Genomic DNA, 26,497 nt, shown 5'->3' with positions numbered 1-26,497 from the left:
TCCCCTGCCCTCAACTTGGCAAATCTAGTCTACAGGACTGTTTTGCTAGCACAGACTGGAATGTGTTGTTGAGGATGTATTCACTGACATTTTCAACCGCTCCCTAACCGAATCTGTAATACCTACATGTTTCAAACAGACCACCATTGTCCCTGTGCCCAAGGAAGGGAAGGTAACCTGCCTGAATGATTACCGCCCCGTAGCACTCAAGTCGGTAGCCATGAAGTGCTTTGAAAGGCTGGTCATGGCTCACATCAACAGCATCCTCCCGGATACACTAGACCCACTCCAATTCGCATACCGCCCCAACAGATCCACAGATGATGCAATCGCACTCCACACTGCCCTTTCCCACCTGGACAACAACCTCTTCTCTCAATGTGAGCAAGACGAAGGATCTGATCATGGACTACAGGAAAAGGCCCCCATTAACATCAACAGGCAGTAGTGGAGCGGGTCGAGACTCAAGTTCCTTGGCGTCCACATCACCAACACTATCATGGTCCAAACACACTAAGACAGTTGTGACGAGGGCACGACAAAACCTTTTCCCCCTCGGGAGACTGAAAAGATTTGGCATGGATCCCCAGATCCTCAAAGTTCTACAGCTGCACCAGCGAGAGCATCCTGACCGGTTGCATCACCGCCTGGTATGGCAACTGCTCGGCATCTGACCGTAAGGCATTACAGAGGGTAATGCATACGGCCCAGTACATCACTGGGCCAAGCTTCCTGCCATCCAGGACCTATATAATAACCGGTGTCAGAGGAAAGCCCATAAAATTGTCAGACTCCAGTCACCCAAGTCATAGACTGTTTTTTTTCCCTCTGCTACCGCACGGCAAGCGGTACCGTAGTCTAGGACCAAAAGGCTCCTTAAACCCTTTACAATGAAGATCTGTGAAGTTATTTGGATTTTTACTAATTATCTTTGAAAGACAGGGTCCTGAAAAAGGGACGTTTCTTTTTTTGCAAAGGACAAGTGTATAAATGGGTTAATGTCAAGCCCTACATGTTTTTTCAAAAGTCTCATGGATTGTAGGCCTACATTGAACAACACACATTTGCTGCTACTGTAGGCTGAATGATGGCTGTTCTATTTCCATGTTAAAATATTATGGGATGCATTTTTCACCATTGTTTTTGATGGTTGGCCACTCTGACAGGCCCACATTATGATCAAACAGCCACAGTAGCCGATTTGGCCACTTAAAGCGGGTACAGCATCAGTGTTCAACGTTAAAGCGCATTTTTCAAATCGTTCAAGTTTGCGTTCAGCACACCTGACATTTGCTCAGTGCCGACAAGGGAACATTGCCTTCCACCATACCCCGTTCAAAGGCACGGGGTCTTGCCAATTCACCCTCTGAATGACACATACATAATCCATGTCTCAGGGTTTCAAAATCCTTCTTAAACCTGTCTCCTCCCCTTCATCTACACTGATTTGAAGTGGATTTAACAAGTGTAATCAATAAGGGATCATAGCTTTCCCCTCGATTCACCTGGTCAGTCTGTCATGGAAAGAATGATTTCTTAATGTTTTGTACACGCTGTGTATGTGACCCAGTAAACGAATAGTTTGTATTCCAACTCAGGTGCTCCATCATGCATAAAAGTTAATTCCTTACCAATACATTTTGCTGACAGTACCTCAAGTACCTCACCTCACGCGAAAGATGTCATGGCACAAAAAATATATATTTCTGCAAATAAGTCTGACTTCCTGTGACCGTTCCCGATTTGTGCCCACAGTTATATCAATGACTTTGAAATAGTCTCACTTCCGCGGCTTCAATCACTCCGCAGAATGGGGCTCAGTGAACATGGCTATCCAGAGCTGTGACAAAGCAGAAGTACACAGTAGGTTGACTCGATGGTTACGTCCCAAACGGCACCCTAATCTCATTATAGTGCACTACTTTTGACCAGGGCTCATGAGACTGGTCAAGACTAGTGCACTATAAAGGGAATAGGGTGCCATTTTGGACATGTTCTTTATTCAAAGGAGATGGGAATCATATTCATGACAAAAATAGGTCTTAGATTTCTAAAGGTGGAAGACATAATTGGCATGTCCAAGAAAGTCCTACTTTCTTACGTTGTTACGTTCCCCAGTTTCTGTGTTGTAGTTTGTATTTGAGTGTGTTTCAGGAGATGGCTTCCTGAATTCTCCCCAAGCAGCTGATTGGTCAGCCCCATTGATGATTGGAGCTGACCCCGCCCCCTCGTCAAGTTGCAGCTGTATCCGATTAGACTCCTTCTGAAGCTATATAAAAGCCAGTGTTCTGTTCAGAAGAGATTTGCTGAGAGAGGAGACTGATGGCTGAGGGTGATATACTGTGTTGGTTGTTCTCAGAGGGAGATGATTAGTGTGTCCTGTATTGGTTGAGTGAGAGAGCTGATTGGTTATGTCTTTTGTGTGTCAATAGGACGCAGTGTTTTGATTATTGAAATTGTTTGGATAATTCTGTTTCATTTGTTCTCAGGGGGGAAGGGGAAGGCACCTAGGGAGTGCTTAGGCAAGAGGCCCGCGGGCATCCATATACCAGTAGTATATCACTGTCTAGGCACACTAGGTAAGACCTGGGCGGACCACCCCCTGTATTTTGGTTAGTGCACCAGGTGGTGTTAAGTAGTGGGTATGCAGGTAAGGTAGGAGAGGGGGCTTTGATATTTACTTTCTTTGCTTTGGTTCCGTCCAGCCCCTTTTCCCCATATTACCGTGTGAAGGAATAAATTCCTAGTAAACGGTACAATTCTCTGCCTTTTGTCATCCTTACTCGCACCAACAGTCCATACCTCTTTTCACTTCACGGGGAGTTGAGTTGTAGCAGGGTGTTGCGTTCCCTCTTCTTAGAGGCGTGCGTAACATACGTTTCTTTACCCCCTAGTATTTTCACACAGTTTTGCGCTATATTCAAACTGTTTGTTACATTGTATTTCTCCCCCCCACCCCATTTGGTCTGGTTGAGTTGACAAAAGTCTTAAACAAAGCCACGTGCCCATTACATTTTTTTTATTAGAAAAACATGCTCAAGTTAAATCCATTTGTGATGATCAGGAAGTGTCACTTGTGTCCAAATATTACTTTCACTTTGTTCTTCCAACAACATGTGGGAGAAAAGAGAGCAATAGCCACTATAACTGTGACGTGAATAGCCTATAGCCCCCGTCTCCCCTAATCTGCATCGGATGCGCTGCTACTCACAAAGTTTCAGAGATCAAGTTATGATACCGTTTTGTATTATATCAAATGCTCGCAGTCCAACAACCAATAATAATGCATGACTGTTTGGTCGGGACTGCGTTTTCACCTGCAGCGAACCTTCCCCGGTACGAATTGAACCGAGCCCACCCGTTTCGAGCGAACCGTGGTGCTTTGAGTGAGCTCCTGAGTGTGGATAGTATTCACACCAGTCCAAACGAACTAAGGGGGTAAATGCACCAGAGTTCGGAAAAACCACACCCTCTTAGAGGTCATTAGAGGTCACTGAGTGAATTGATTATTGTGACAGACGGCTAAAAAAGATGTTTTGCTGATGTTACAGTACTCATGGGACGCCATAGCAGTTACGTGCTCTCAGTGCCCTGCATCAATTGCATATTTATCAGGTCTAAAATTAGACAGCGTTACATCATCCTTGTATCGCTGTGTGTGAATCTGCGTCAGTGGAAAAAAAGGATGCCTTCCAATTTAAATCGAATCCACATCAGTGATTGGGAGTTACACAAGCTTAGTGGGAGGAATAGGAGGTTCTCTAATCAGTGACTGACTAAATATAGTCTGCTCTGTGAAATATGAAGACCATCTTTGTTAAACCATAATGAATCTGGCATGATATCTTATCCATCCTAACTGCTTTTATTGACTGCAATATGGCTGAAGAGATTAGTGATGTTGTAAAATCAAAAAATGTAATCAAACTGTCACATGCGCCAAATACAACAAGTGTAGACCTTACCGTGAAATGCTTACTTACAAGCCTTTTAACCAACCGTGCTGTTCAAGAAGAGTTAAGAAAATATTTTTACCAAATAAACAAAAGTCAAAAATAACAATAACGAGGCTATATACAGGGGGTACTGGTTAGAGGTAGACCGATATAATCAGCAGGGCCGATTTCATGGTTTCATAACAATCAGCATTTTTGGACGCCGACTATTGCCGATTTACATTGCAATCCACGAGCAGACTGCGTGGCAGGCTGACCACCTGTTACGCGAGTGCAGCAAGGAGCTAAGGTAAGTTGCTAGCTAGCATTAAACTTATCTTATAAAAAACAATCAATCTATCTTAACATAATCACTAGTTAACTACACATGGTTGATGATATTACTAGTTTAACTAACTTGTCCTGTGTTGAATATAATCAATGCGGTGCCTGTTAACTTCTCTGGGATAGGTGGGACGGTAGCGTCCCACTTGGCCAAAATCCAGAAAAAATGTAGCGCGCCAAATTCAAATATATTACTATAAAAATCTATCTTTCATGAAATCACACATGAAAGACACCAAATTTAAAGCTACACATGTTGTGAATCCAGCCAACATGTCTGATTTCAAAAAGGATTTACGGGGAAAGCACACCAAACAATTGTTAGCTCAGTACATAGCCACAGAAAAACACAGCCATTTTCCCAGCAAAAGAGAGGAGTCACAAAAAGCAGAAATAGAGGTAAAATTAATCACTAACTTTTGATCTTCATCAGATGACACTCATAGGACATGTTACACAATACATTTATGTTTTGTTCGATAATGTGCATATTTATATCCACATCTCGGTTTACATTGGCGCCATGTTCAGAAATGCCTCAAATATCCGGGGTAATTGCAGAGCCACGTCAAATAACAGAAATACTCATCATAAACTTTGATGAAAAATACATGTTTTACACAGAATTAAAGATGCACTTGTTCTTAATGCAACCGCTGTCAGATTTAAAAAAAAAAAAAAAAAAAAAAAAAAAACTTTACGTAAAAAGCACACCATGCAATAATCTGAGACGGCGCTCAGATTTAACAACATTTCTCCGCCATGTTGGACATGTTAACAGAAATACGGAATTACACAATAAATATTCCCTTACCTTTTTATGTTCACCAGAATGCACTGCCAGGAATCCTAGTTCCACAATAAATCGCTGTTTTGTTCGATAATGTCCATTACTTATGTCCAATTAGCTACTTCTGCTAGCATGTGTAGTACACGTGTCCAAACGCTCGCGCAGATGCAGGCAAACGTCGGACGAAAACTTCAAAAAGTTATATTACAAGTCGAATAAACTGGTCAAACTTAGTAGAGAATCAATCTTCAGGATGTTATCATATACACTGCTCAAAAAAATAAAGGGAACACTTAAACAACACAATGTAACTCCAAGTCAATCACACTTCTGTAAAATCAAACTGTCCACTTAGGAAGCAACACTGATTGACAATAAATTTCACATGCTGTTGTGCAAATGGAATAGACAAAAGGTGGAAATTATAGGCAATTAGCAAGACACCCCCAATAAAGGAGTGGTTCTGCAGGTGGTGACCACAGACCACTTCTCAGTTCCTATGCTTCCTGGCTGATGTTTTGGTCACTTTTGAATGCTGGCGGTGCTTTCACTCTAGTGGTAGCATGAGACGGAGTCTACAACCTACACAAGTGGCTCAGGTAGTGCAGCTCATCCAGGATGGCACATCAATGCGAGCTGTGGCAAAAAGGTTTGCTGTGTCTGTCAACGTAGTGTCCAGAGCATGGAGGCGCTACCAGGAGACAGGCCAGTACATCAGGAGACGTGGAGGAGGCCGTAGGAGGGCAACAACCCAGCAGCAGGACCGCTACCTCCGCCTTTGTGCAAGGAGGTGCACTGCCAGAGCCCTGCAAAATGACCTCCAGCAGGCCACAAATGTGTCTGCTCAAACGGTCAGAAACAGACTCCAAGAGGGTGGTATGAGGGCCCGACATCCACAGGTGGGGGTTGTGCTTACAGCCCAACACCGTGCAGGACGTTTGGCATTTGCCAGAGAACACCAAGAATGGCAAATTCGCCACTGGCGCCCTGTGCTCTTCACAGATGAAAGCAGGTTCACACTGAGCACATGAGCATATGTGACAGACGTGACAGAGTCTGGAGACGCCGTGGAGAACGTTCTGCTGCCTGCAACATCCTCCAGCATGACCGGTTTGGCGGTGGGTCAGTCATGGTGTGGGGTGGCATTTCTTTGTGGGGCCGCACAGCCCTCCATGTGCTCGCCAGAGGTAGCCTGACTGCCATTAGGTACCGAGATGAGATCCTCAGACCCCTTGTGAGACCATATGCTGACACATGCACATTTGTGGCCTGCTGGAGGTCATTTTGCAGGGCTCTGGCAGTGCACCTCCTTGCACAAAGGCGGAGGTAGCGGTCCTGCTGCTGGGTTGTTGCCCTCCTACGGCCTCCTCCACGTCTCCTGATGTACTGGCCTGTCTCCTGGTAGCGCCTCCATGCTCTGGACACTACGCTGACAGACACAGCAAACCTTTTTGCCACAGCTCGCATTGATGTGCCATCCTGGATGAGCTGCACTACCTGAGCCACTTGTGTGGGTTGTAGACTCCGTCTCATGCTACCACTAGAGTGAAAGCACCGCCAGCATTCAAAAGTGACCAAAACATCAGCCAGGAAGCATAGGAACTGAGAAGTGGTGTGTGGTCACCACCTGCAGAACCATTCCTTTTTTGGGGGTGTCTTACTAATTGCCTAATTTCCACCTTTTGTCTATTCCATTTGCACAACAGCATGTGAAATTTATTGTCAATCAGTGTTGCTTCCTAAGTGGACAGTTTGATTTCACAGAAGTGTGATTGACTTGGAGTTACATTGTGTTGTTTATGTGTTCCCTTTTATTTTTTTGAGCAGTGTATATCCAATAACGTTCCAACCGGAGCATTCCTTCATGTCTGTAGATGCGTATGGAACGCAAGGCGATTTCATGAGTAATGCGCGTAACCAGGAACTAGCATTCTGCCAGACCACTGACTCAAATAGCTGCCATCCGGCCCCACATCACACTGGAGGCTTCATGCAGCGTTCTACAGACTGTTGACATCTAGTGGAAGGCGTAGGAAGTGCAAACAGATCCATATATTACAGGGAATTGAATAGGCGATGGTCGATGTTAAAGTCAATCTCAGAATTCTCACTTCCTGTTTGGATTCTTTCTCAGGTTTTTGCCTGCCATATGAGTTCTGTTATACTCACAGACATCAATCAAACAGTTTTAGAAATGTCAGTGTTTTCTATCCAATAGTAATAATAATATGCATATATTAGCATCTGGGACAGAGTAGGAGGCAGTTCACTATTGCCCCCTATATCAAAGAAGTTAATTTATCATCAAATCACAGCCGACTTCGCCAAACGGGTGATTTTTAACAAAAGCGCATTCACGAAAAAAACACTATCGTTGCACCAATGTACCTAAGCATAAACGTCACTGCCTTTCTTAAAATCAATACACAAGTATATATTTTTTAACCTGCATATTTCGTTAATATTGCCTGCTAACATTAATTTATTTTAACTAGGGGAAATTGTCACTTCTCTTGCGTTCCAGTCTGAGTATATGCAGCAGTTTGGGCCACTTGGCTTGTTGCGAACTGTGTTTCTTCCTGACAAAGACTGTAGTTAATTTTACATAATTATGACATAACATTGAAGGTTGTGCAATGTAACAGCAATATTTAGACTTAGGGATGCCACCCGTTAGATAAAATACGGAACGGTTCCGTATTTCACTGAAGGAATAAACGTTTTGTTTTCAAAATTATAGTTTCTGGATTTTACCATATTAATGACCTAGGGCTCATATTTCTGTTTATTTTATTATATAATTTAAGTCTATGATTTGATAGAAGTCTGACTGAGCGGTGGTAGGCAGCAGCAGGCTTGTAAGCATTCATTCAAACAGCACTTTCCTGTGTTTGCCAGCAGCTCTTCGCAATGCTTGAAGCACAGCGCTGTTTGACGTCAAGCCTATCAACTCCTGAGATTAGGCTGGCAATACTATAGTGCCTATAAGAACATCCAATAGTCAAAGGTAAATGAAATACAAATGGTATGGAGAGAAATAGTCCTATAATAACCACAACCTAAAACTTCTTAACTGGGAATATTGAAGACTCGTTAAAAGGAACCACCAGCTTTCATATGTTCTCATGTTCTGAGCAAGGAACTTAAACGTTAGCTTTTTTACATGGCACATATTGCACTTATACTTCAACACTTTTTTCATTATTTAAACCAAATTGAACATGTTTCATTATTTATTTGAGACTAAATTGATTTTATTTATGTATTATATTAAGTTAAAATAAGTGTTCATTCAGTATTGTTGTAATTGTCATTATTATATATCTATTTTATAGAAATAAATAAAAATCTGCTGATTTTAATGTAAAAATCCTAATCGGTCAACCTCCTAATTTAGGCTTCTCATACCTGCTGAAGTTGTAAAAAGTACAGAAACCCCAAAGCTTACTTTTCAGTCATTGTTTTTGGCACTTTTTTTGTTGTTGCCATTGATGAATTGGGAGTGTTGTGCCTTCTGCTGAAATATTAAACACTGTCCTTAGCCTATCATCTATTTTTGTCTAGATCAGATCCTAGACCTTGTCAGTACTGTCAGGCACATGCTTAACAGCATCAAATGTTGTTTGTGAGTACTCTAATACAGTGCATTCAGAAAGTATTCAGACCCCTTGACTTTTTCCACATTTTGTTAGGTTACAGCCTTATCGTAAAATTGATTAAATGTTTTTTTCCCCTCAGTCTACACACAATACCCCATAATGACAAAGCAAAAACAGTTTTTTAGATTTTTTGGGGGCAAATATATTAAACAATCATATTTTACATAAGGATTCAGACCCTTTTCTCAGTACTTTGTTGAAGCACCTTTGGCAGCGATTACGGCCATGTCTTCTTGGGTATGACGCTACGAGCTTGACACCTGTACTTGGGGAGTTTCATTCTTCACTGCAGATCCTCTCAAGCGCTGTCAGGTTGGATGGGGAGCTTCACTGCACAGCTATTTTCAGGTCTCTCCAGAGATGTTCGATCGGGTTCAAGTCCGGGCTCTGGCTGGGCCATTCAAGAAAAATTCGGGGAGACTTGTTCCGAAACAACTCCTGCATTTTTATTGGCTGTGTGGTTAGGGTCGTTGTCCTGTTGGAATGTGAACCTTCGCCCCAGTCTGAGGTCCTGAACGCTGGAGCAGGTTTTTATCAAGGTTATTTTACTTTGGTCTGTTCATCTTTGCCTTGATCTTGACTAATCTCCTAGTCCCTGCCGCTGAAAAACATCCCCACAGCATGATACTGCCCCCACCATCCTTCACTGTAGGGATGGTATTGAGCAAGTGATGAGCAGTGCCTGGTTTCCTCCAGATGTGACGCTTGGCATTCAGGCCAAAGAGTTGTTGGAGCCAACTCATGTATTGCAAGGTTGTATATGACCTATGTGGACAGAGTTGACCTATGAATCTTAATGCGCTAATTACCTATACGGTAACAATATTGACTCATGCCTGAACTTTGCAGCAGCTGAGTTGACTTCTCAATTCTGTAGTGACAAAGCTAAGCCATGCATGCCAAGGCCCTGTTAGCTGCGATGACTAAATGCATCTCAATGCAAGCAGCACAGTTGACCTATAAATCTTGAGGCCGTGTACAAACAGCCTGTGGCAAAGAACTAGGACAGAGCAACCTGGCGTGACCGAAGTAGAGTAGCTGGCATCTATCTATGGGGGTAAATCCATTTGAATTCAATTACTTTTTGACAGCACCTCTTCTGATTTGAACTAAACCTTCCATACATATTTGCCTATTGTAGAAGTGCTCCCCCGAAAGTGACTTTTTGGACCTGAATGCTAAAACATTCAAGATGCTCAAAGATGACCTATTTTGCATACCCCATGAGACATCCATGTCTTTATCACTGGAAAAGATAAACGATTGATAAACGATTGATATTGAGATTGATATACTTTAAAAGGTTACAAACAGGGTTATCAAACTATTTTATCATTTCTACGTTTCATAATTTCTACATTCTTTATTTATACAAATGTTCTATATTGTAGAATAATAGTGAAAACATCAACTATGAAATAACACATGAATCATGTAGTAACCCAAAGTGTTAAACAAATCAAAATATATTTTCGGTTTGAGATTCTTCAAATTAACCACCCCTTTTCCTTGATGACAGCTTTGCACACTCTTGGCATTCTCTCAACCAGCTTCACCTGGAATGCTTTTGCAACAGTCTTGAAGGAGTTCTCACATATATGCTGAGTAGTTAGCTGCTTTAACTTCACTCTGTGGTCCAACTCATCCCAAACCATCTCAATTGGGTTGAGGTTGGGTGATTGTGGAGGACAGGTCATCTGATGCAGCACCATCACTCTCCTTCTTGGTCAAATTGCCCTTACAGAGCCTGGAGGTGTGTTGGGTCATTGTCCTGTTGAAAAACAAATGATAGTCCCACTAAGCGCAAACCAGAAAGGATGGCGTATCGCTGCAGAATGCTGTGGTAGCCATGCTGGTTAAGTGTGCCTTGAATTCTAAATGAATCATGCAATTTCTGAGGCTAGTACTGTAACTCTAATGAACTTATCCTCTGCAGCAGAGGTAACTCTGGTTCTTACATTCCTGTGGCGGTCCTCATGAGAGCCAGTTTCATCATGGCGCTTGATGGGTTTTTGCGACTGCACTTGGAAGACAATTTCAAGTTCGTAATTTTCCGCATTGACTGGCCTTCATGTGTTAAAGTAACGTTTGAGACAACATGCTCTAGCATACAGGGTGGGTGTCATGTTTTGGCTGGTAAATGTACTAAAATGGGAATAAAATGTACATTTCAACTTTCAAATGGTACCACAAAGATGGCGGTCCACACATCAGAGAATGTTGAATTGAATGGGAATATCTGTTTTAAATTATACTGTAAAACTTCCATAGGAAACCTATTGAAATCATAGAAATATATGTAATTCAATGACAATGCTGTTCCAGTTAAATTGCAGTGGTCAGAAGGGTTTGGTCCATTCTATGAATAAGATTTCTATGATTTAAAATGACACCCACACTGTATTCAAGAGCATGTTGTGTCAACTGACGGCGGGCACAACACAAACTTCAGATGTAAAGTAGGGTATAAACTACAAAAACCTGACTACGTGTTTTTATATAATTGACGTTAAAGGTTAAAATACAAAATGTAAAATATTTACTGACCATTTCAAGAAATGTATTAAATAGTTTTAACTACCCTGTTAGTAATATTTTTTATTTATTATATCAAACTCGACCGTTTTATCTTGTACTGTGATAAAGACATGGACGTCTCATGGTGGGGTATGTAATAAAGCCCTTTTGTGGGGAAAACCTCATTCTGATTGGCTGGGCCTGGCTGCCAAGTGGGTGGGCCTATGCCCACACATGGTTGCACCTCTACAGTCATGGCCAAAAGTTTTGAGCATGACACAAATATATTAATTTTCACAAAGTCTGCTGCCTCAGTTTGTATGATGGCAATTTGCATATACTCCAGAATGTTATGAGTGATCAGATGAATTGCAATTAATTACAAAGTCTATTTGCCATGCAAATTAACTGAATCCCCAAAAAGCATTTCCACTGCATTTCAGCCCTGCCACAAAAGAACCAGCTGACATGTCAGTGATTCTCTCGTTAACACAGGTGTGAGTGTTGACAAGGCTGGAGATCACTCTGTCAAGCTGATTGAGTTCGAATAACAGACTGGAAGCTTCAAAAGGAGGGTGGTGCTTGGAATCATTGTTCTTCCTCTGTCAACCATGGTTACCTGCAAGGAAACACGTGCCGTCATCATTGCTTTGCACAAAAAGGGCTTCACAGGCAAGGATATTGCTGCCAGTAAGATTGCACCTAAATCAACCATTTATCGGATCATCAAGAACTTCAAGGAGAGCGGTTCAATTGTTGTGAAGAAGGCTTCAGGACGCCCAAGAAAGTCCAGCAAGTGCCAGGACCGTCTCCTAAAGTTTATTCAACTGCGGGATAGGGGAACCACCAGTACAGAGCTTGCTCAGGAATGGCAGCAGGCAGGTGTGAGTGCATCTGCACGCACAGTGAGGCAAAGACTTTTGGAGGATGGCCTGGTGTCAAGAAGAGCAGCAAAGAAGCCACTTCTCTCCAGGAAAAACATCAGTGACAGACTGATATTCTGCAAAAGGTACAGGGATTGGACTGCTGAGGACTGGGGCAAAGTAATTTTCTGTGAATCTCCTTTCCGATTGTTTGGGGCATCTGGAAAAAAGCTTGTCCGGAGAAGACAAGGTGAGCGCTAACATCAGTCCTGTGTCATGCCAACAGTAAAGCATCCTGAGACATTTATGTGTGGGGTTGCTTCTCAGCCAAGGGAGTGGGCTCACTCACAATTTTGCCTAAGAACACAGCCATGAATAAAGAATGGTACCAACACATCCTCCGAGAGCAACTTCTCCCATCCATCCAGGAACAGTTTGGTGATGAACAATGCCTTTTCCAGCATGATGGAGCACATTGCCATAAGGCAAAAGTGATAACGAAGTGGCTCGGGGAACAAGACATTGATATTTTGGGTCCATGGCTAGGAAACTCCCCAGACCTTAATCCCATTGAGAACTTGTGGTCAATCCTCAAGAGGCGGGTGGACAAACAAAACCCCACAAATTCTGACAAACTCCGAGCATTGATTATGCAAGAATGGGCTGCCATCAGTCAGGATGTGGCCCAGAAGTTAATTGACGGCATGCCAGGGCGGATTGCAGAGGTCTTGAAAAAGAAGGGTCAACACTGCAAATATTGACTCTGCATCAACTTCATGTAATTGTCAATAAAAGCCTTTGACGCTTATGAAATGCTTGTAATTATACTTCAGTATTCCATAGTAACATCTGACAAAAATATATATAAAGACACTGAAGCAGCCAACTTTGACACAAATATTACATTTTTCACATTATCAAAATTTTGGCCATGACTGTACAGTCATGTGAAATCCAGAGATTAGGGCCTAATGAATTTATTTCAATTGACTGATTTCCTTATGGACTGTAACTCAGTAAAGTCTTTTTGAAATTGTTGCATTTTTATATATTTTTTCAGTATAGTAACTGAGACTACCTACTCGTCTCTGCTGTTGTGACGACGTTGACCCATGCATGTCAATGCCCCATTGGCTGAAATGACCTATGCATCTAGCTAGCCATGACAAAGTATTGATAGACACAGTCCCACTCAAACCCCCCCCGTCCACTCATTTGCTTAGTCAATGAGTCACATGAGGTGAAGATCCCCATATGGGACAATGAGCTCCTTTTCCGCTCAAAGATATTCAAATTACTACTTTAGGCAAGCGTGTAACAAGAATCTGACTGTGCCTTCCCCCTGCTGATGGAAAATGTGCTCTTGGAAGTCCTTAGGGTAGTCGGTTGTGGAGACACACTTATGCTTACACTTTTGGAGAGATTAGGAGACTTTTCGGACTGTGCATGCATAAATAGATGACAGAGTGAACCACAGATGGAGGACGTTAAAAGACTGCATGCAAATATACATTACCCATTACCCACACTCCGTCGGTCCATAAAATCCCCAATTAGTTGTTTGCTTTCAAAGCATCTAGAGAGAAGTAAAGATGATTTTTCTGCAGCTTATGAAAAGGCTTATTTTGTGGTTAGCGATCAAAGCTACTGTTTTTAAAAGAGCAGCATATAAAAGAGCAGCTGCCGGGGCTGGCAGCGGAGCCTATGAATCGTCATTTTACTGGAGCCCAGCCAATCCCTGACTCCTCTTCAAGCCCCCCCCCCCCCCCTTAAGGGTCTCCCCTGTGGGGAGAAAGAGCGAGAGCTCACCCCCCCTGTAAGCCCCCTAGCGGATCACTAATTAACTTCACCTTTGGGAAATGTCCTGGGAGTTGGCTGCTGAGGCCCCTAATGTAGTGTACAGGGCTCCAGTCAGCTGGTCTTTCTCCAGGCCTGGTTTCTGGTTCATAGTGTATACACATACTCTGCTCTACTTTCAGGGTGAAGCCGGAGTGCCCCGGCGACCAGCTCACACTGAGCAAACTTCACTTCTGATTATATCGGCTTCACTTTAGATCTGTTGGCCCAGATGCCTGTGTAGGGAAAATAAAACTAGTATTTAAAAAAATGTTGTATTTAAATGGACTTTTAATAGCCTACTTGTGCTTCCACAACCTTTCCCACCTTGTTTACCCCTTGTCTTCAATCCAAACTTTGATGTTGGATTGCATGGATGCTGATCTCAAATCAAAGTTTATTTGTCACGTGCGCTGAATACAACAGGTGTAGTTACAGTGAAATGCTTACTTACAGGCTCTAACAAATAGTGCAAAAAAGGTGTTAGGTGAACAATAGGTAAGAAGAAAGAAATAAAACAACAGTAAAAAGACAGGCTATATACAGTAGCGAGGCTATAAAAGTAGCGAGGCTACATACAGACACCGGTTAGTCAGAACAGAGAGTAGCAGCAGTGTAAAAAGAGGTGTTGGGGCGGGGCACACAATGCAAATAGTCCGGGTAGCCATTTGTTTACCTGTTCAGGAGTCTTATGGCTTGGGGGTAAAAACTGATTAAGCCTTTTTGTCTTAGACTTGGCATGCCGGTACCACTTGCCATGCGGTAGTAGAGAGAACAGTCTATGACTGGGGTGGCTGGGGTCTTTGACAATTTTCTGGGCCTTCCTCTGACACCGCCTGGTGTAGAGGTCCTTGGATGGCAGGCAGCTTAGCTCCAGTGATGTACTGGGCCGTACGCACTACTCTCTGTAGTGCCTTGCGATCAGAGGCCGAGCAATTGCCGTACCAGGCAGTGATGCAACCAGTCAGGATGCTCTCGATGTTGCAGCTGTAGAACCTTTTGAGGAGCTCAGGACCTGGAGGCTTCATGGAGCCCGACTTAAAAAAAAACATCTGGGGGAAAGTCTGTAATGCTCATCATTGTATCTCTTTAAGGGAAATTTGAGATGGAAGTTGTGTATGACTTAAAATCAAGGGTCTATGCTCACCCCGTCCTTAGCTCGCTTCTATTACTTTGTACTATACACGGAGCTATAATATTAAGTAAAGAAACCCCTCCAAGATTATGTTGTGGAAACTACACCATTACGACAGCGTGATATGAGTCCTTATACAGGTGATAAAACATAATTACACAGGGCTGCTATGTAACACTCGTACGACCTTCGGATTCATGACCAACCTTTGTCCTTCCAAAGACCATTGCTACAGTAATTCCAACTGCCAAGATGGTGGTTCTATGCGTTTTCCATGCAGCTCCTGCTCTCTTTCCCGGTCATTGACTCCGCCTCATTGAAAGAGAAAAGGGAGGGGGGAGCGGACGGCTGCGGCTCTCTTCCATCACCATTTGCGCATGTCGGAGAGGAAAGGAGTGGGGGTGAACGTTCTAGACTATTGCAGAGAAAAAAATCTTCCTTTTCCTCAACCCCCACTAAGCCCTCTTCCTAAACAGGACACAGAGCCAGGCAACTCCATCTTTCCCTCTCCTTTCATTCTTCCCCCTCTATCCCTTTTCTCTCTCGTTCAATCTATTTCCATATTGCTGTAATTTCACAGATTTAACAGAGGATGCATAATTCACTGCTGCTCCTGAATGGTTGAACACCAGTCATACAACGCGTTACGATACAGAGGGGGGGAGCGCAAAAGAACGAGCGAGGCGACAAGCGCGCAGGAGGATAGCTAGCTCCGTGCCATGCATCCTAAATTGCCTTTGGTTAAAACATGGCCCTCGTGTACATGTGTATTGCCCTTTCTATTTAAAGGGGAATGCATCATGGTTTCTGCCTAGTTCCCCCGTCTGGGAATTCCAGACATAGGGTGTATGCTGTCCGCATAGGGAGACTACTCCGAGGTTGAAACTGAAACCACACCAGATGTGTCTGGTAAACACCTAGTCTTGTCAACATGTCAACTGCTATTGATAATGAGGTGGCATTGTAAGTGTTCAATAGAGTTCAGTTCACATGTATTGCTGCGATTGTGGGTTATAGTTAAATCCATGCAATAGTTAACTGTCTCGGGTTCATGTCTGGTTGTCTAATTTGCATTTTATTTCAATCAGCTCAAATTTGAAACAAACACTTCTCTCATATTTTAATGATTTATTGGTTAGTCTTGTAGCCGATAATTGTCCGTCAAATCAAGCAGGACGTTGTTCAGTAACCCTTTGTGGTAATCTCTGCTGTCCGGTGTGGTGTCATCAGAAGTAGACTGAGGTGGTAGAGCTAGTGCATCAGGATCAGAAGGGCGTCTCGCCACCTTTTACTCTACTAGGAGAAATAACGTTTTTTTTTACTCATTTAGTTTTTCCTTATTGGGTTTCCTGTAATCGCTCTGCCACCTGGCATCGTGCCAACATGACTTACATCAGGGTCAGATTTATGGACGTGTCTTTTTTAATCTCCCCGCAACGCAAATTTGCCTGTCGCGGAAATTTAATGGTAATAATTAGAAGTTATTATGCAGCTCGTGTAGTTTGTGTACCCTCAAAAAATTGCGTGTGGTTAGACTGGGTCAGAGTTTATCCACGAAATTGTGTTTTTTTTTTTTTTTTTAAGAGATCAGTCAGGAAAACCGTTATAATCTTTGACCTCAAACATAAGGTTGCGTTTTATTTGTTTTGGATCATTTTCAAAAGCCTGATGGATGGTCAACTACTTTAGTTTACCATGGTAACTCCTGTCAGTACTTTCTGTCTAATGACGATCTCCTTTTATCAATATGTGTAATAATGTCATGATTGTCAGTGTTATAAAAGCTTTACACCAAAATGTTAGGGGTAATTGTTGAATGTTCTCCAAGTAAGAAAGTGTTGGCCACTCTACCAAATTGTTATGTACCGCCCTCTAGTGATATTCTAATAGTATAACATGCACCAAGAACTCAAATGTGGTAACGCTGGTACCTTTGCTACTGGTATTCAAGTACTTACTTTTCCATTGTGTTTTTTATTTGTTGCATTTCTGAACTATTACCAACCAGCAAGATGGTTGGTACACATCTATACTGTACAAATGTATGTCCTATAGTTTAGCCTTGTGTTCGTCCCCTCCCTCCTATTTATCCCTGCAGCTGTCCACTGCAACCTGAGCCAGAATGGGATCGACCACCAGATGATGTGCCCGGACGACGTGACCTCACACCTGGAGGAGCAGCCCCTGGACCAAGGCGCCATGCTGGATGACGACAGCCCCACCTATCAGGACGTGAGCCCCGGGTACCAGCGCCACTCACCGCCAAGGCGCTCCGTCTCCGAGTCAGAACTCTCACGGGTAAGAACAGGGGGACTTCAAGGCAGCCTTTCTCAACCCAGTCATTCCATGTATCATAACCCCTAGCGCAACTGATTCAAATGGCTGATTAGTTGACTAGTTTCAGGTGTACAAGGTGTTGGAGCACATAATATATGGTACAGCTGGTGTGTCCCAAGGACTGTTGAGAAAGTCTGCTCTAACGAATGTCAGGATGGGTACCAGGCTGCGGTGACAACTCATACCATGATCATTGGTTTGTAATAGATTTGTAGCTTAATTTTGGGATATTAGTAACAGGTCCCATCCTCTGCTGTTGTAACAGTATAACTTTACGTCGTCCCCTCGCCCCGACACGGGCGCGAACCAGGGACCCTCTGCACACATCGACAACAGTCACCCACGAAGCAGCGTTACCCATCGCTCCACAAAAGCCGCGGCCCTTGCAGAGCAAGGGGAAACCCTACTTAAGTCTCAGAGCAAGTGACGTAACTGATTGAAATGCTACTAGCGCGTACCCGCTAACTAGCTAGCCATTTCACATCCGTTACACTGTACAGTTGCACATTTTTTACAGACTTTCAATAATGTAATTCTAGCAAATGTAATTGCCTATCTTGCGTTCAATAATTACTTCCTTACTACACACTTTCTGGCACCTAACCGATGCGGTCTTTCGACAGCCCTTATTCAATGTTTCCTGAACTATTTATTTAGATTAAAGGTTGTCGTCGGTGGAGATTTGTTTTTATTTCCTCTCCAAAAATAGCATCCTGTCGAGGCAACGGACGGGACATTTCCTCCTCTTTCCGCCTCTGTAGGGAGATGAAAATGACAGATAATTATCTGGCTAACTGGAACTGCTTTCACCCAGACAATATGTCCTTCAAGAAGCTCCACGTAGCTACGCCTTTGAGGGGGAAAAACTAGGATGCTTTTTGTCTCACTGCATGGTACAGGCCTTCTATGTTCCTACAGTATACAAGTAAGAGTGATAAACCACCATGTAGGTTCATTTGAAAAAGAATGTCATAACTGCACGGAATCCTCATTAGAAATCTATAGGAGTCTTAATCCCAAACTATTTTCAGCCATGCACATTGTACAGTTTCCGTCTGTTGAGTTCATGACTTCGATACCCTTTTAACACTACTGAGCCAACCCGAGCCAAGCTGTACGGCTCTGGCCAGGCTACACATACCTCTAGTTGCTGGAATATGTATGCAAATAAAATGTCAGAGCCAGCACAGTAAGGTGCAGTTCAGCCAATAGAGAAACTCTGTGGCTAAGCAACAAGCGTCGACTGAAAGCATGACCTGGTAGAGCATGGTGCTTGCAATGCCAGCATAGTGGGTTCGATTCCCGGGATCACACATCTGTAAAATGTATGCACACATGACTGTAAGCTGCTTTGGATAAAAGCGTCTGCTAAATGGCATGTATTATATACTGAACAAAATATAAATGCAACATGAAACAATTTTAATGATTTTACTGAGTTCCAGTTCATATAAGGAAATCGGTCAATTGAAATAAATTCATTAGGCCCTAATCTATGGATTTGACAACTCTGCATGGGTGCTGCCATGGCTGGGCCTGGCTCCCCAGTGGGTGGGCCTATGACCTCCCAGGCCCACCCTTGGCAGCGCCCATGCAGAGTCGCGAAATCTATAGATTAGGGCATAATGAATTTATTTCAAATGACCCGATTTCCTTACATGAACAGCAAATCAGAATCAGTTTTTCCCCACGAAAGGGCTTTATGACAGACAGAAATCCTCCTCCGATGATCCCGCAGGTGACGAAGCCGGATGTGGAGAGCTGGCATGGTTACACATGGTCTGCAGTTGAGGCCAGGTGGACGTACTGCTAAATTCTCTTAAATGGCGTTGAAGGCGGTTTGTGGTAGAGAAATGAACATAAAATTCTCTGGCAACAGCTTTGGTGGACATTCCTGCAGTCAGCATGCCAATTGCACACTCCCTCAACTTGAGACATCTGTGGCATTGTGTTGCGTGACAAAACTGCGCATTTTAGAGTGGCCTTTTATTGTCCCCAGCACAAGGTGAACCTATGTAATGATCATGCTGTATTCTTTAAAAAATAAAAAAAACGTTTTACAGTTAGTCTTGTCCCATCGCTGCAACTCCCGTACGGACTCGAGAGTCGAAGTTCGAGAGCCATGCATCTTACGAAACACGACCCTGCCAAGCTGCACTGCTCCTTGACACACTGCTCGCTTAACCCGGAAGCCAGCCGCACCCAATGTGTTGGAGGAAACACCGTCCAACTGGTGACCATGTCAGCGTGCATGCGTCCGTTCCGCCACAGGAGTCGCCTGAGCGATATGCGACAAGGTAATCCCGGCCAGACAAACCTTCCCCTAACCCGGACGACGCTGGGCCAATTGTGTGTCGCCTCGTGGGTCTCCCGGCTGCGACACAACCCGGATCTGTAGTGACACCTCAAGCACTGCAGTGCCTTGGACCGATGTGCCACTCGGGAGGCCCCATGATCATGCTGTTTAACCAGCTTCTTGATATGCCACAGCTGTCAGGTGGATGGATTATCTTGGCAAAGGAGAAATGCTCACTAACAAAGATGTAAACAAATTTGTACACATAATTTGAGAGAAATAAGCTTTTTGTGCATGTGGAAAATGTCTGGGATCTTTTATTTCAGCTCATGAAACATGGAACCAACACTTTGCGTTCATATTTTTGTTCAGTGTATATATTTTAATTGAAAATCAACAAACCTTACACATAATTAAAATCATGCCCAAAGCAATATATTAGTCACCAACTCCTATTGCCCTGCTTTGTAATGCACCCATATTGACTCCCAAGGTCAGCGAATTAAAAGCCAGTGTTAATGTTCTTTCTTTGTGTCCCAAAAAATTCTGTCTCTGCACTGCTTGTAAATCCAGTACGTGTGTGTGTGAGGGTTATATATTATGTATAACCTACCTAAAAAGAGATTGCTATGTGCACAGGTAAGATCAGGGATATTGCCTCTGTGTATTGAAACAGGTAAGATCAGGGATATTGCCTCTGCGTATTGAGACAGGTAAGATCAGGGATATTGCCTCTGCGTATTGAGACAGGTAAGATCAGGGATATTGCCTCTGCGTATTGAAACAGGTAAGATCAGGGATATTGCCTCTGCGTATTGAAACAGGTAAGATCAGGGATATTGCCTCTGCGTATTGAGACAGGTAAGATCAGGGATATTGCCTCTGCGTATTGAAACAGGTAAGATCAGGGATATTGCCTCTGCGTATTGAAACAGGTAAGATCAGGGATATTGCCTCTGCGTATTGAAACAGGTAAGATCAGGGATATTGCCTCTGCGTATTGAAACAGGTAAGATCAGGGATATTGCCTCTGCGTATTGAAACAGGTAAGATCAGGGATATTGCCTCTGCGTATTGAGACAGGTAAGATCAGGGATATTGCCTCTGCGTATTGAAACAGGTAAGATCAGGGATATTGCCTCTGCGTATTGAAACAGGTAAGATCAGGGATATTGCCTCTGCGTATTGAAACAGGTAAGATCAGGGATATTGCCTCTGCGTATTGAAACAGGTAAGATCAGGGATATTGCCTCTGCGTATTGAAACAGGTAAGATCAGGGATATTGCCTCTGCGTATTGAAACAGGTTGGTATTGTGATGAAATGGAAGAGGAAAGACTATGTTATTATTGTGACCTCGAAGAAATAGAGAATGAAACTCATTTTATCCTCTATTGCTCTTTCTACTATGATACACGCTTGCTCTTATTCCAGAAAGCACAGCAGATATACCCTGGCATTATGTGGCTGAGTGATGAGGAGAAATGTAAATGGTTTTTTTTGTCCATTGTGTATTTCCGTTTGCGGAATATTTAGATAAAGCCTGGAATAAAAGAAAAAGGTCTATCTATAATTAAATTGAAAAATATGGTGTGTGTAGGCTTGTCTACCATATGAATCTTCTCTTTGTGTCAGACTGGGTTCAAGTGACTTTTGTTTATTTGTCTGTATATGGTGGATGCTATTTTACTGCTCTAGGGGTGTAATTATTGTTTGGATAACCTTATTTACTATTATGTATAGATGTGTTTTTTTATTTAAAAAATCACTGAGGCGCAATGCAGAGAACGCCGGAAGAATTATCATTAGCGACTTTTCTGCGCCTTTGAGCTTTGGGGGAGAGAGAAACTGTGGGCCCAGGCGACGCCTGCCGCAATGCCGAACGAGGTAATTGAGCTACGGAGGGGATAGGGAGGGAACGACACGGTCTCAAATAAACACTTATTCGGTCAGCATGACGCTAATCGTTATTCCCTCATCACTGCGGAAATAATTGTGTACTGTATCAATGGAATGATGCGGTGTGGTCATATATTTGCTAGATGGCGCTGTATGTTTGAGAATGCCAGAGCTGTATACTGCCCTACCGAGGAAAAGAGCCGTAACTGCTTACAGAGTGAAACTGAGAAAAATGATTTTTTTTTTTTTTTTTGTCCAGACAAATGAATTGTAAGCACAATCATTGGAGATGTAGTTATCTGTTGTCATACTATGAGGTTATTTTATTAATATTGACCTTGACCTCTGACCCTAGACGGCAGTTACTGCCTTCTTGTTTGATACAACCACTGGTTTCCATCATTTATTTTTTACACAAACTTGTTAATGTATTTATTTGTATGTGGCTGTCAGTCATATAGTTTGATTCTTGTATCAACAAAGAACAATGCATAGTACCAAGGTAAACCGTAGACACTGCAGCCCAAAGCTCAGTGAAACCAAGGTAAAAGGCAGTAACTGACGTTCGTGATGGCAGTTACTGCAAACATGACCCTCGCACACATTTTCTATGCAACACAATGAGGTCAGGATAATTGTCTACATGATAAAGCATGTAGTTAATGTATTAAAAAATTAACTCATTTTTGTCAATACAGTTGCTGCTCTTTTGCTTTAGTAGGGCAGTATAGTGTACTTACTAGGCTACACATTGTGGTGGAGATACGCCAACACAACGAACTCCTGAAATGCCTTTACATTATTGTAATAATGGTATTACTTTCAATGAATATAAGTAAGTAATTAACTACCTGTAAGGCTTTTAGTATCCTATTCATTACACCTGCTAGTAGTCAGTGTGTTGCTGTGGGTGTACTGTGTGTTTTAATTTTGGCTTTGTGGGTTGAATTCTCTTTATTCGTTGTGTTTGTTTTTGAAGTTGTCCTTGCTCTGTTGCTAAGGTAACATGAGAAACACCTGAAATGCATAGTGTGTTTTTAAATATGCCAAGGACAGATTGACTGTGTTGTGTTTGCGAGCGTGTGCACACAGGCAAATTCTCACTTAGAAAAGAAGCTAGCTTTGTCTCGCGTCGCTCACCAGCGCTGTCACTCAAATCTCTAATCGGCTCTGTCTCAAAGGCATGTATGTGGATTTTCCTTTCCTCTTTCTATTTCCTCTCTCGCGCTCTTTCTTTCTCTCTGCGTTCCATGGCTGGCAGGCATAGTCCCAGAAACACTGCTCTGTGCTACATTACAGTACTATGTAATATTGACTCAGGAACTGTTGCAGTTCCCACCAAGCTCACCATGGGCAGTGCACAGTATACACACTCACCCCTGAGCAGTAGTGAGCAAAGCCACTCTGACTTAATCCCTCTCTCCCATCATCTATCGATCCTCTTTCCAGCCTTGTCCCTTTTCTTTTAACGCTCTCTGTCACATGCACACCATACTTGTGTGTACACGTATGTGTATATACACTGTGTGTGTGTATATATGTGTATATATATATATATATATACACTGCTCAAAAAAATAAAGGGAACACTTAAACAACCCAATGTAACTCCAAGTCAATCACACTTCTGTGAAATCAAACTGTCCACTTAGGAAGCAACACTGATTGACAATACATTTCACATGCTGTTGTGCAAATGGAATAGAAAAAAGGTGGAAATTATGGGCAATTAGCAAGACACCCCCAATAAAGGAGTGATTCTGCAGGTGGTGACCACAGACCACTTCTCAGTTCCTATGCTTCCTGGCTGATGTTTTGGTCACTTTTGAATGCTGGCGGTGCTCTCACTCTAGTGGTAGCATGAGACGGAGTCTACAACCCACACAAGTGGCTCAGGTAGTGCAGCTCATCCAGGATGGCACATCAATGCGAGCTGTGGCAAGAAGGTTTGCTGTGTCTGTCAGCGTAGTGTCCAGAGCATGGAGGCGCTACCAGGAGACATGCCAGTACATCAGGAGTTGTGGAGGAGGCCGTTGGAGGGCTTCAACCCAGCAGCAGGACCACTACCTCCGCCTTTGTGCAAGGAGGTGCACTGCCAGAGCCCTGCAAAATGACCTCCAGCAGGCCACAATGTGCATATATATATATGTGTGTATGTGTGTGTATATATGCCCCTTCTCTCTCCCTTTCTCCCCATTCCTCCCTACTGGCTCATCATAGTAGTGTTTCTGGCTAAGCCGTCCTGAACTACACTAGCTCCTTCCCCTTACTGTACTGTATCATACGCCCCAGGCTGCCAGTCAGGGTTAATTAGTGCTGAGCTGTATTTAATGGTTAACGTGGGATTTTGTTGCAACGCCATCCCCTCAGCGGAGGTCTCCTATCGCTTCCTTACCTGCAGATTCCGTCTCTCCGTGGCCTGCCAAAGCAGTCACGTCGGTCGTCTGTCTGTACTCTGACTATGCTTGGCACGTGGAGAATGACGGTCTTCCCCGGTGGTGCTCTCTCTATATCGATCTCGCTCCCTGTCTCTCTCTAGTCAGTCGGGTACAGACAGGGCAATGCTGTGGGTACTGTGTTGTTATGCTAGCCTAGATGGAGGCATGTTCTATCGCTATGTGGCACCGCACAGCGAGCTGCCGCTGACGGGAGTGGGAGGGAGATGGGAGGAAGGGGGTGGCTCTGTTATTTTAGTAGCCCCTCAATCAAAAGGAAGCGACGCCAGCACTCTAGCTACAGTGGCGGGTTGTTCAGCGGGACGCAGACTGAATACCTGTGGGATTAGGCAACATGACTATCCACCTGGCTGCATGTTGTCGGATCAAACGATCGACAGTACGTCCTCTTTGGTCTGATTTTAAATAGTACTATACCATGATTCCACTAGTGCTGCTTGTGTAACATACGTATCTGCTCATTACCATATCTGTAGACATTGCTATATCATTGGTACTGGCATGGACTGTGTCATTTCTAACCCTAGGCCCACATAGTGCATACGCTCGCTACTCTTGTGTATTGCTGTCTATTACTGACATGCAGATCATCCACGAGGATGAAACAAATGGCCCTTTTTATCTGCATTGGTTGGTATTGTTTGTGGGTGCACTGTATAGGTAGGCTCTCGTGTGTTACTGGTATAGTGTGTTACTGCGTACTGTATGTGCCATCAACATTGGACTTAAGTCATCTGTTGTCTTTCCCTTCCATGCAGCCGGGGAACGTAAAGCTGTCCAAGCCGGTGGCCCTGTGGACCCAGCAGGACGTGTGCAAGTGGCTGAAGAAGCACTGCCCCAAGCAGCACCAGATCTACAGCGACTCCTTCAAGCAGCATGACATCACAGGTGCGCCAGCCATAGCCCCAGGTTCTGTCGTCGCGGTTACCGTCGTCGTCATGTCAATCATACCCTCCCCCGACGAGCCCCTCGGTAAGGTCACACCCGCCCACCCGCTAACAGCCCACCTGCCGCATAATGGCGAGACGGCTAATTGCCACACACTCAACCTCTCGGCGCGTGGCTGATTTACATTACAATGTTTGTTTATTTGTGAAGTACCGACGCCCTCTTGACTCGCTGTGACTGGCGAAATTGAGCACTTCATCCATGATGCACTTACGCCGCAAGGAAACGGAGATGGCTGGGGCTATGTGCTGAACCAGAGCACACTGCAGCGGCATTCCATTAAGATGTGGATGAGGCTACTTTCTATTAACAGTAATAGGATCTAGCTACATGCAGTGATTATCCCATGTCAGTAACATGTACAGTGCATACAAACTATTCAGACCCCTTGACTTCTCCCACATTTTGGTACTTTACAGCCTTATTCTAAAATTGATTAAAATCTTTTTTTTCTTTCATCAATCTACATAAAATACCCCATAATGACAAAGCAAAAACTGTTAGTTTATTTTTTATAAATTAGCAAACATTTCTAAGTATTCAGACCCTTTACTCAGTACTTTTGTTGAAGCACCTTTGGCAGCGATTAAGGCCATGTCTTCTTGGGTATGACGCTACAAGCTTGGCACACCTGTATTTGGGGAGTTTCTCTCATTCTTCTTTGCAGATCCTCTCAAGCTCTGTCAGGTTGGATGGGGAGCGTTGCTGCACAGCTATTTTCAGGCCTCTCCAGAGATGATTGATCGGGTTCAAATCCGGGCTCTGGCTGGACCACTCAAGGACATTCAGAGACTTGTCCCGAAGCCATACCTGTGTTGTCTTGGCTGTGTGCTTTGGGTTTTTGTCCTGTTGGAAGGTGAACCTTCATCCCAGTCTGAGGTCCTGAGCGCTCTGGAGCAGGTTTTCATCAAGGATCTTTAGGTACTTTGCTCCGTTCATCTTTCCCTCGATCCTGACTAGTCTCCCAGTTCCTGCTGCTGAAAAACATCCCCACAGCATGATGCTGCCACCACCATGCTTCACCATAGGGATAGTGTCAGGTTACCTCCAGATGTCACGCTTGGTATTCAGGCCAAAGAGTTCAATCTTGGTTTCATCAGACCAGAGAATCTTGTTTCTCATGGTCTGAGAGTCTTTAGGTGCCTTTAGGCAAACTCCAAGCGTGGTGTCATGTGCATTCCATCTGGCCACTCTACCATAAAGGCCTGATTGGTGGTGCTGCAGAGATGGTTGTCCTTCTGTAAGGTTCTCCATCTCCACAGAGGAACTCTGGAGCTCTGAGTGACCATCGGGATCTTGGTCACCTCCTTGACCAAGGCAATTCTCCCCCAATTGCTCAGTTTGGCCAGGCGGCCAGCTCTTGGACGAGTCTTGGTGGTTCCAAACTTCTTCCATTTAAGAATGCTGTAGGCCACTGTGTTCTTGAGGACCTTCAATGCTGCAGCCATTTTTTGGTACCCTTCCCCAGATCTCTGCCTCGAC

General features: G+C 43.7%; 1 protein-coding gene across 2 annotated transcripts in view; it reads left to right on the top strand.

The window, feature by feature from the left end:
* The window catches only part of LOC120027163 (sterile alpha motif domain-containing protein 12-like), a 122,116-nt gene that overhangs the window by 9,278 nt on the left and 86,341 nt on the right, over nt 1-26,497 (top strand). The window contains exons 1-3 of one of the 2 annotated variants that reach the window (XM_038972033.1): nt 15,432-16,043; nt 17,179-17,378; nt 24,826-24,955. In XM_038972033.1, the coding sequence (XP_038827961.1) occupies nt 16,031-16,043; nt 17,179-17,378; nt 24,826-24,955 (343 nt within the window). In that variant the 5' untranslated portion in view covers nt 15,432-16,030. Of the gene's footprint in view, nt 1-15,431; nt 16,044-17,178; nt 17,379-24,825; nt 24,956-26,497 lie in introns of those variants that run through there. The other variant, XM_038972032.1, reaches the window with a different exon arrangement.

The sequence above is a fragment of the Salvelinus namaycush genome, chromosome 32, assembly GCF_016432855.1.
Source record: "Salvelinus namaycush isolate Seneca chromosome 32, SaNama_1.0, whole genome shotgun sequence".
NCBI lineage: Eukaryota > Metazoa > Chordata > Actinopteri > Salmoniformes > Salmonidae > Salvelinus > Salvelinus namaycush.
The sequence above is the reverse complement of the archived record's forward strand: the minus strand, read 5'-3'. Positions and strand labels throughout refer to the sequence as shown.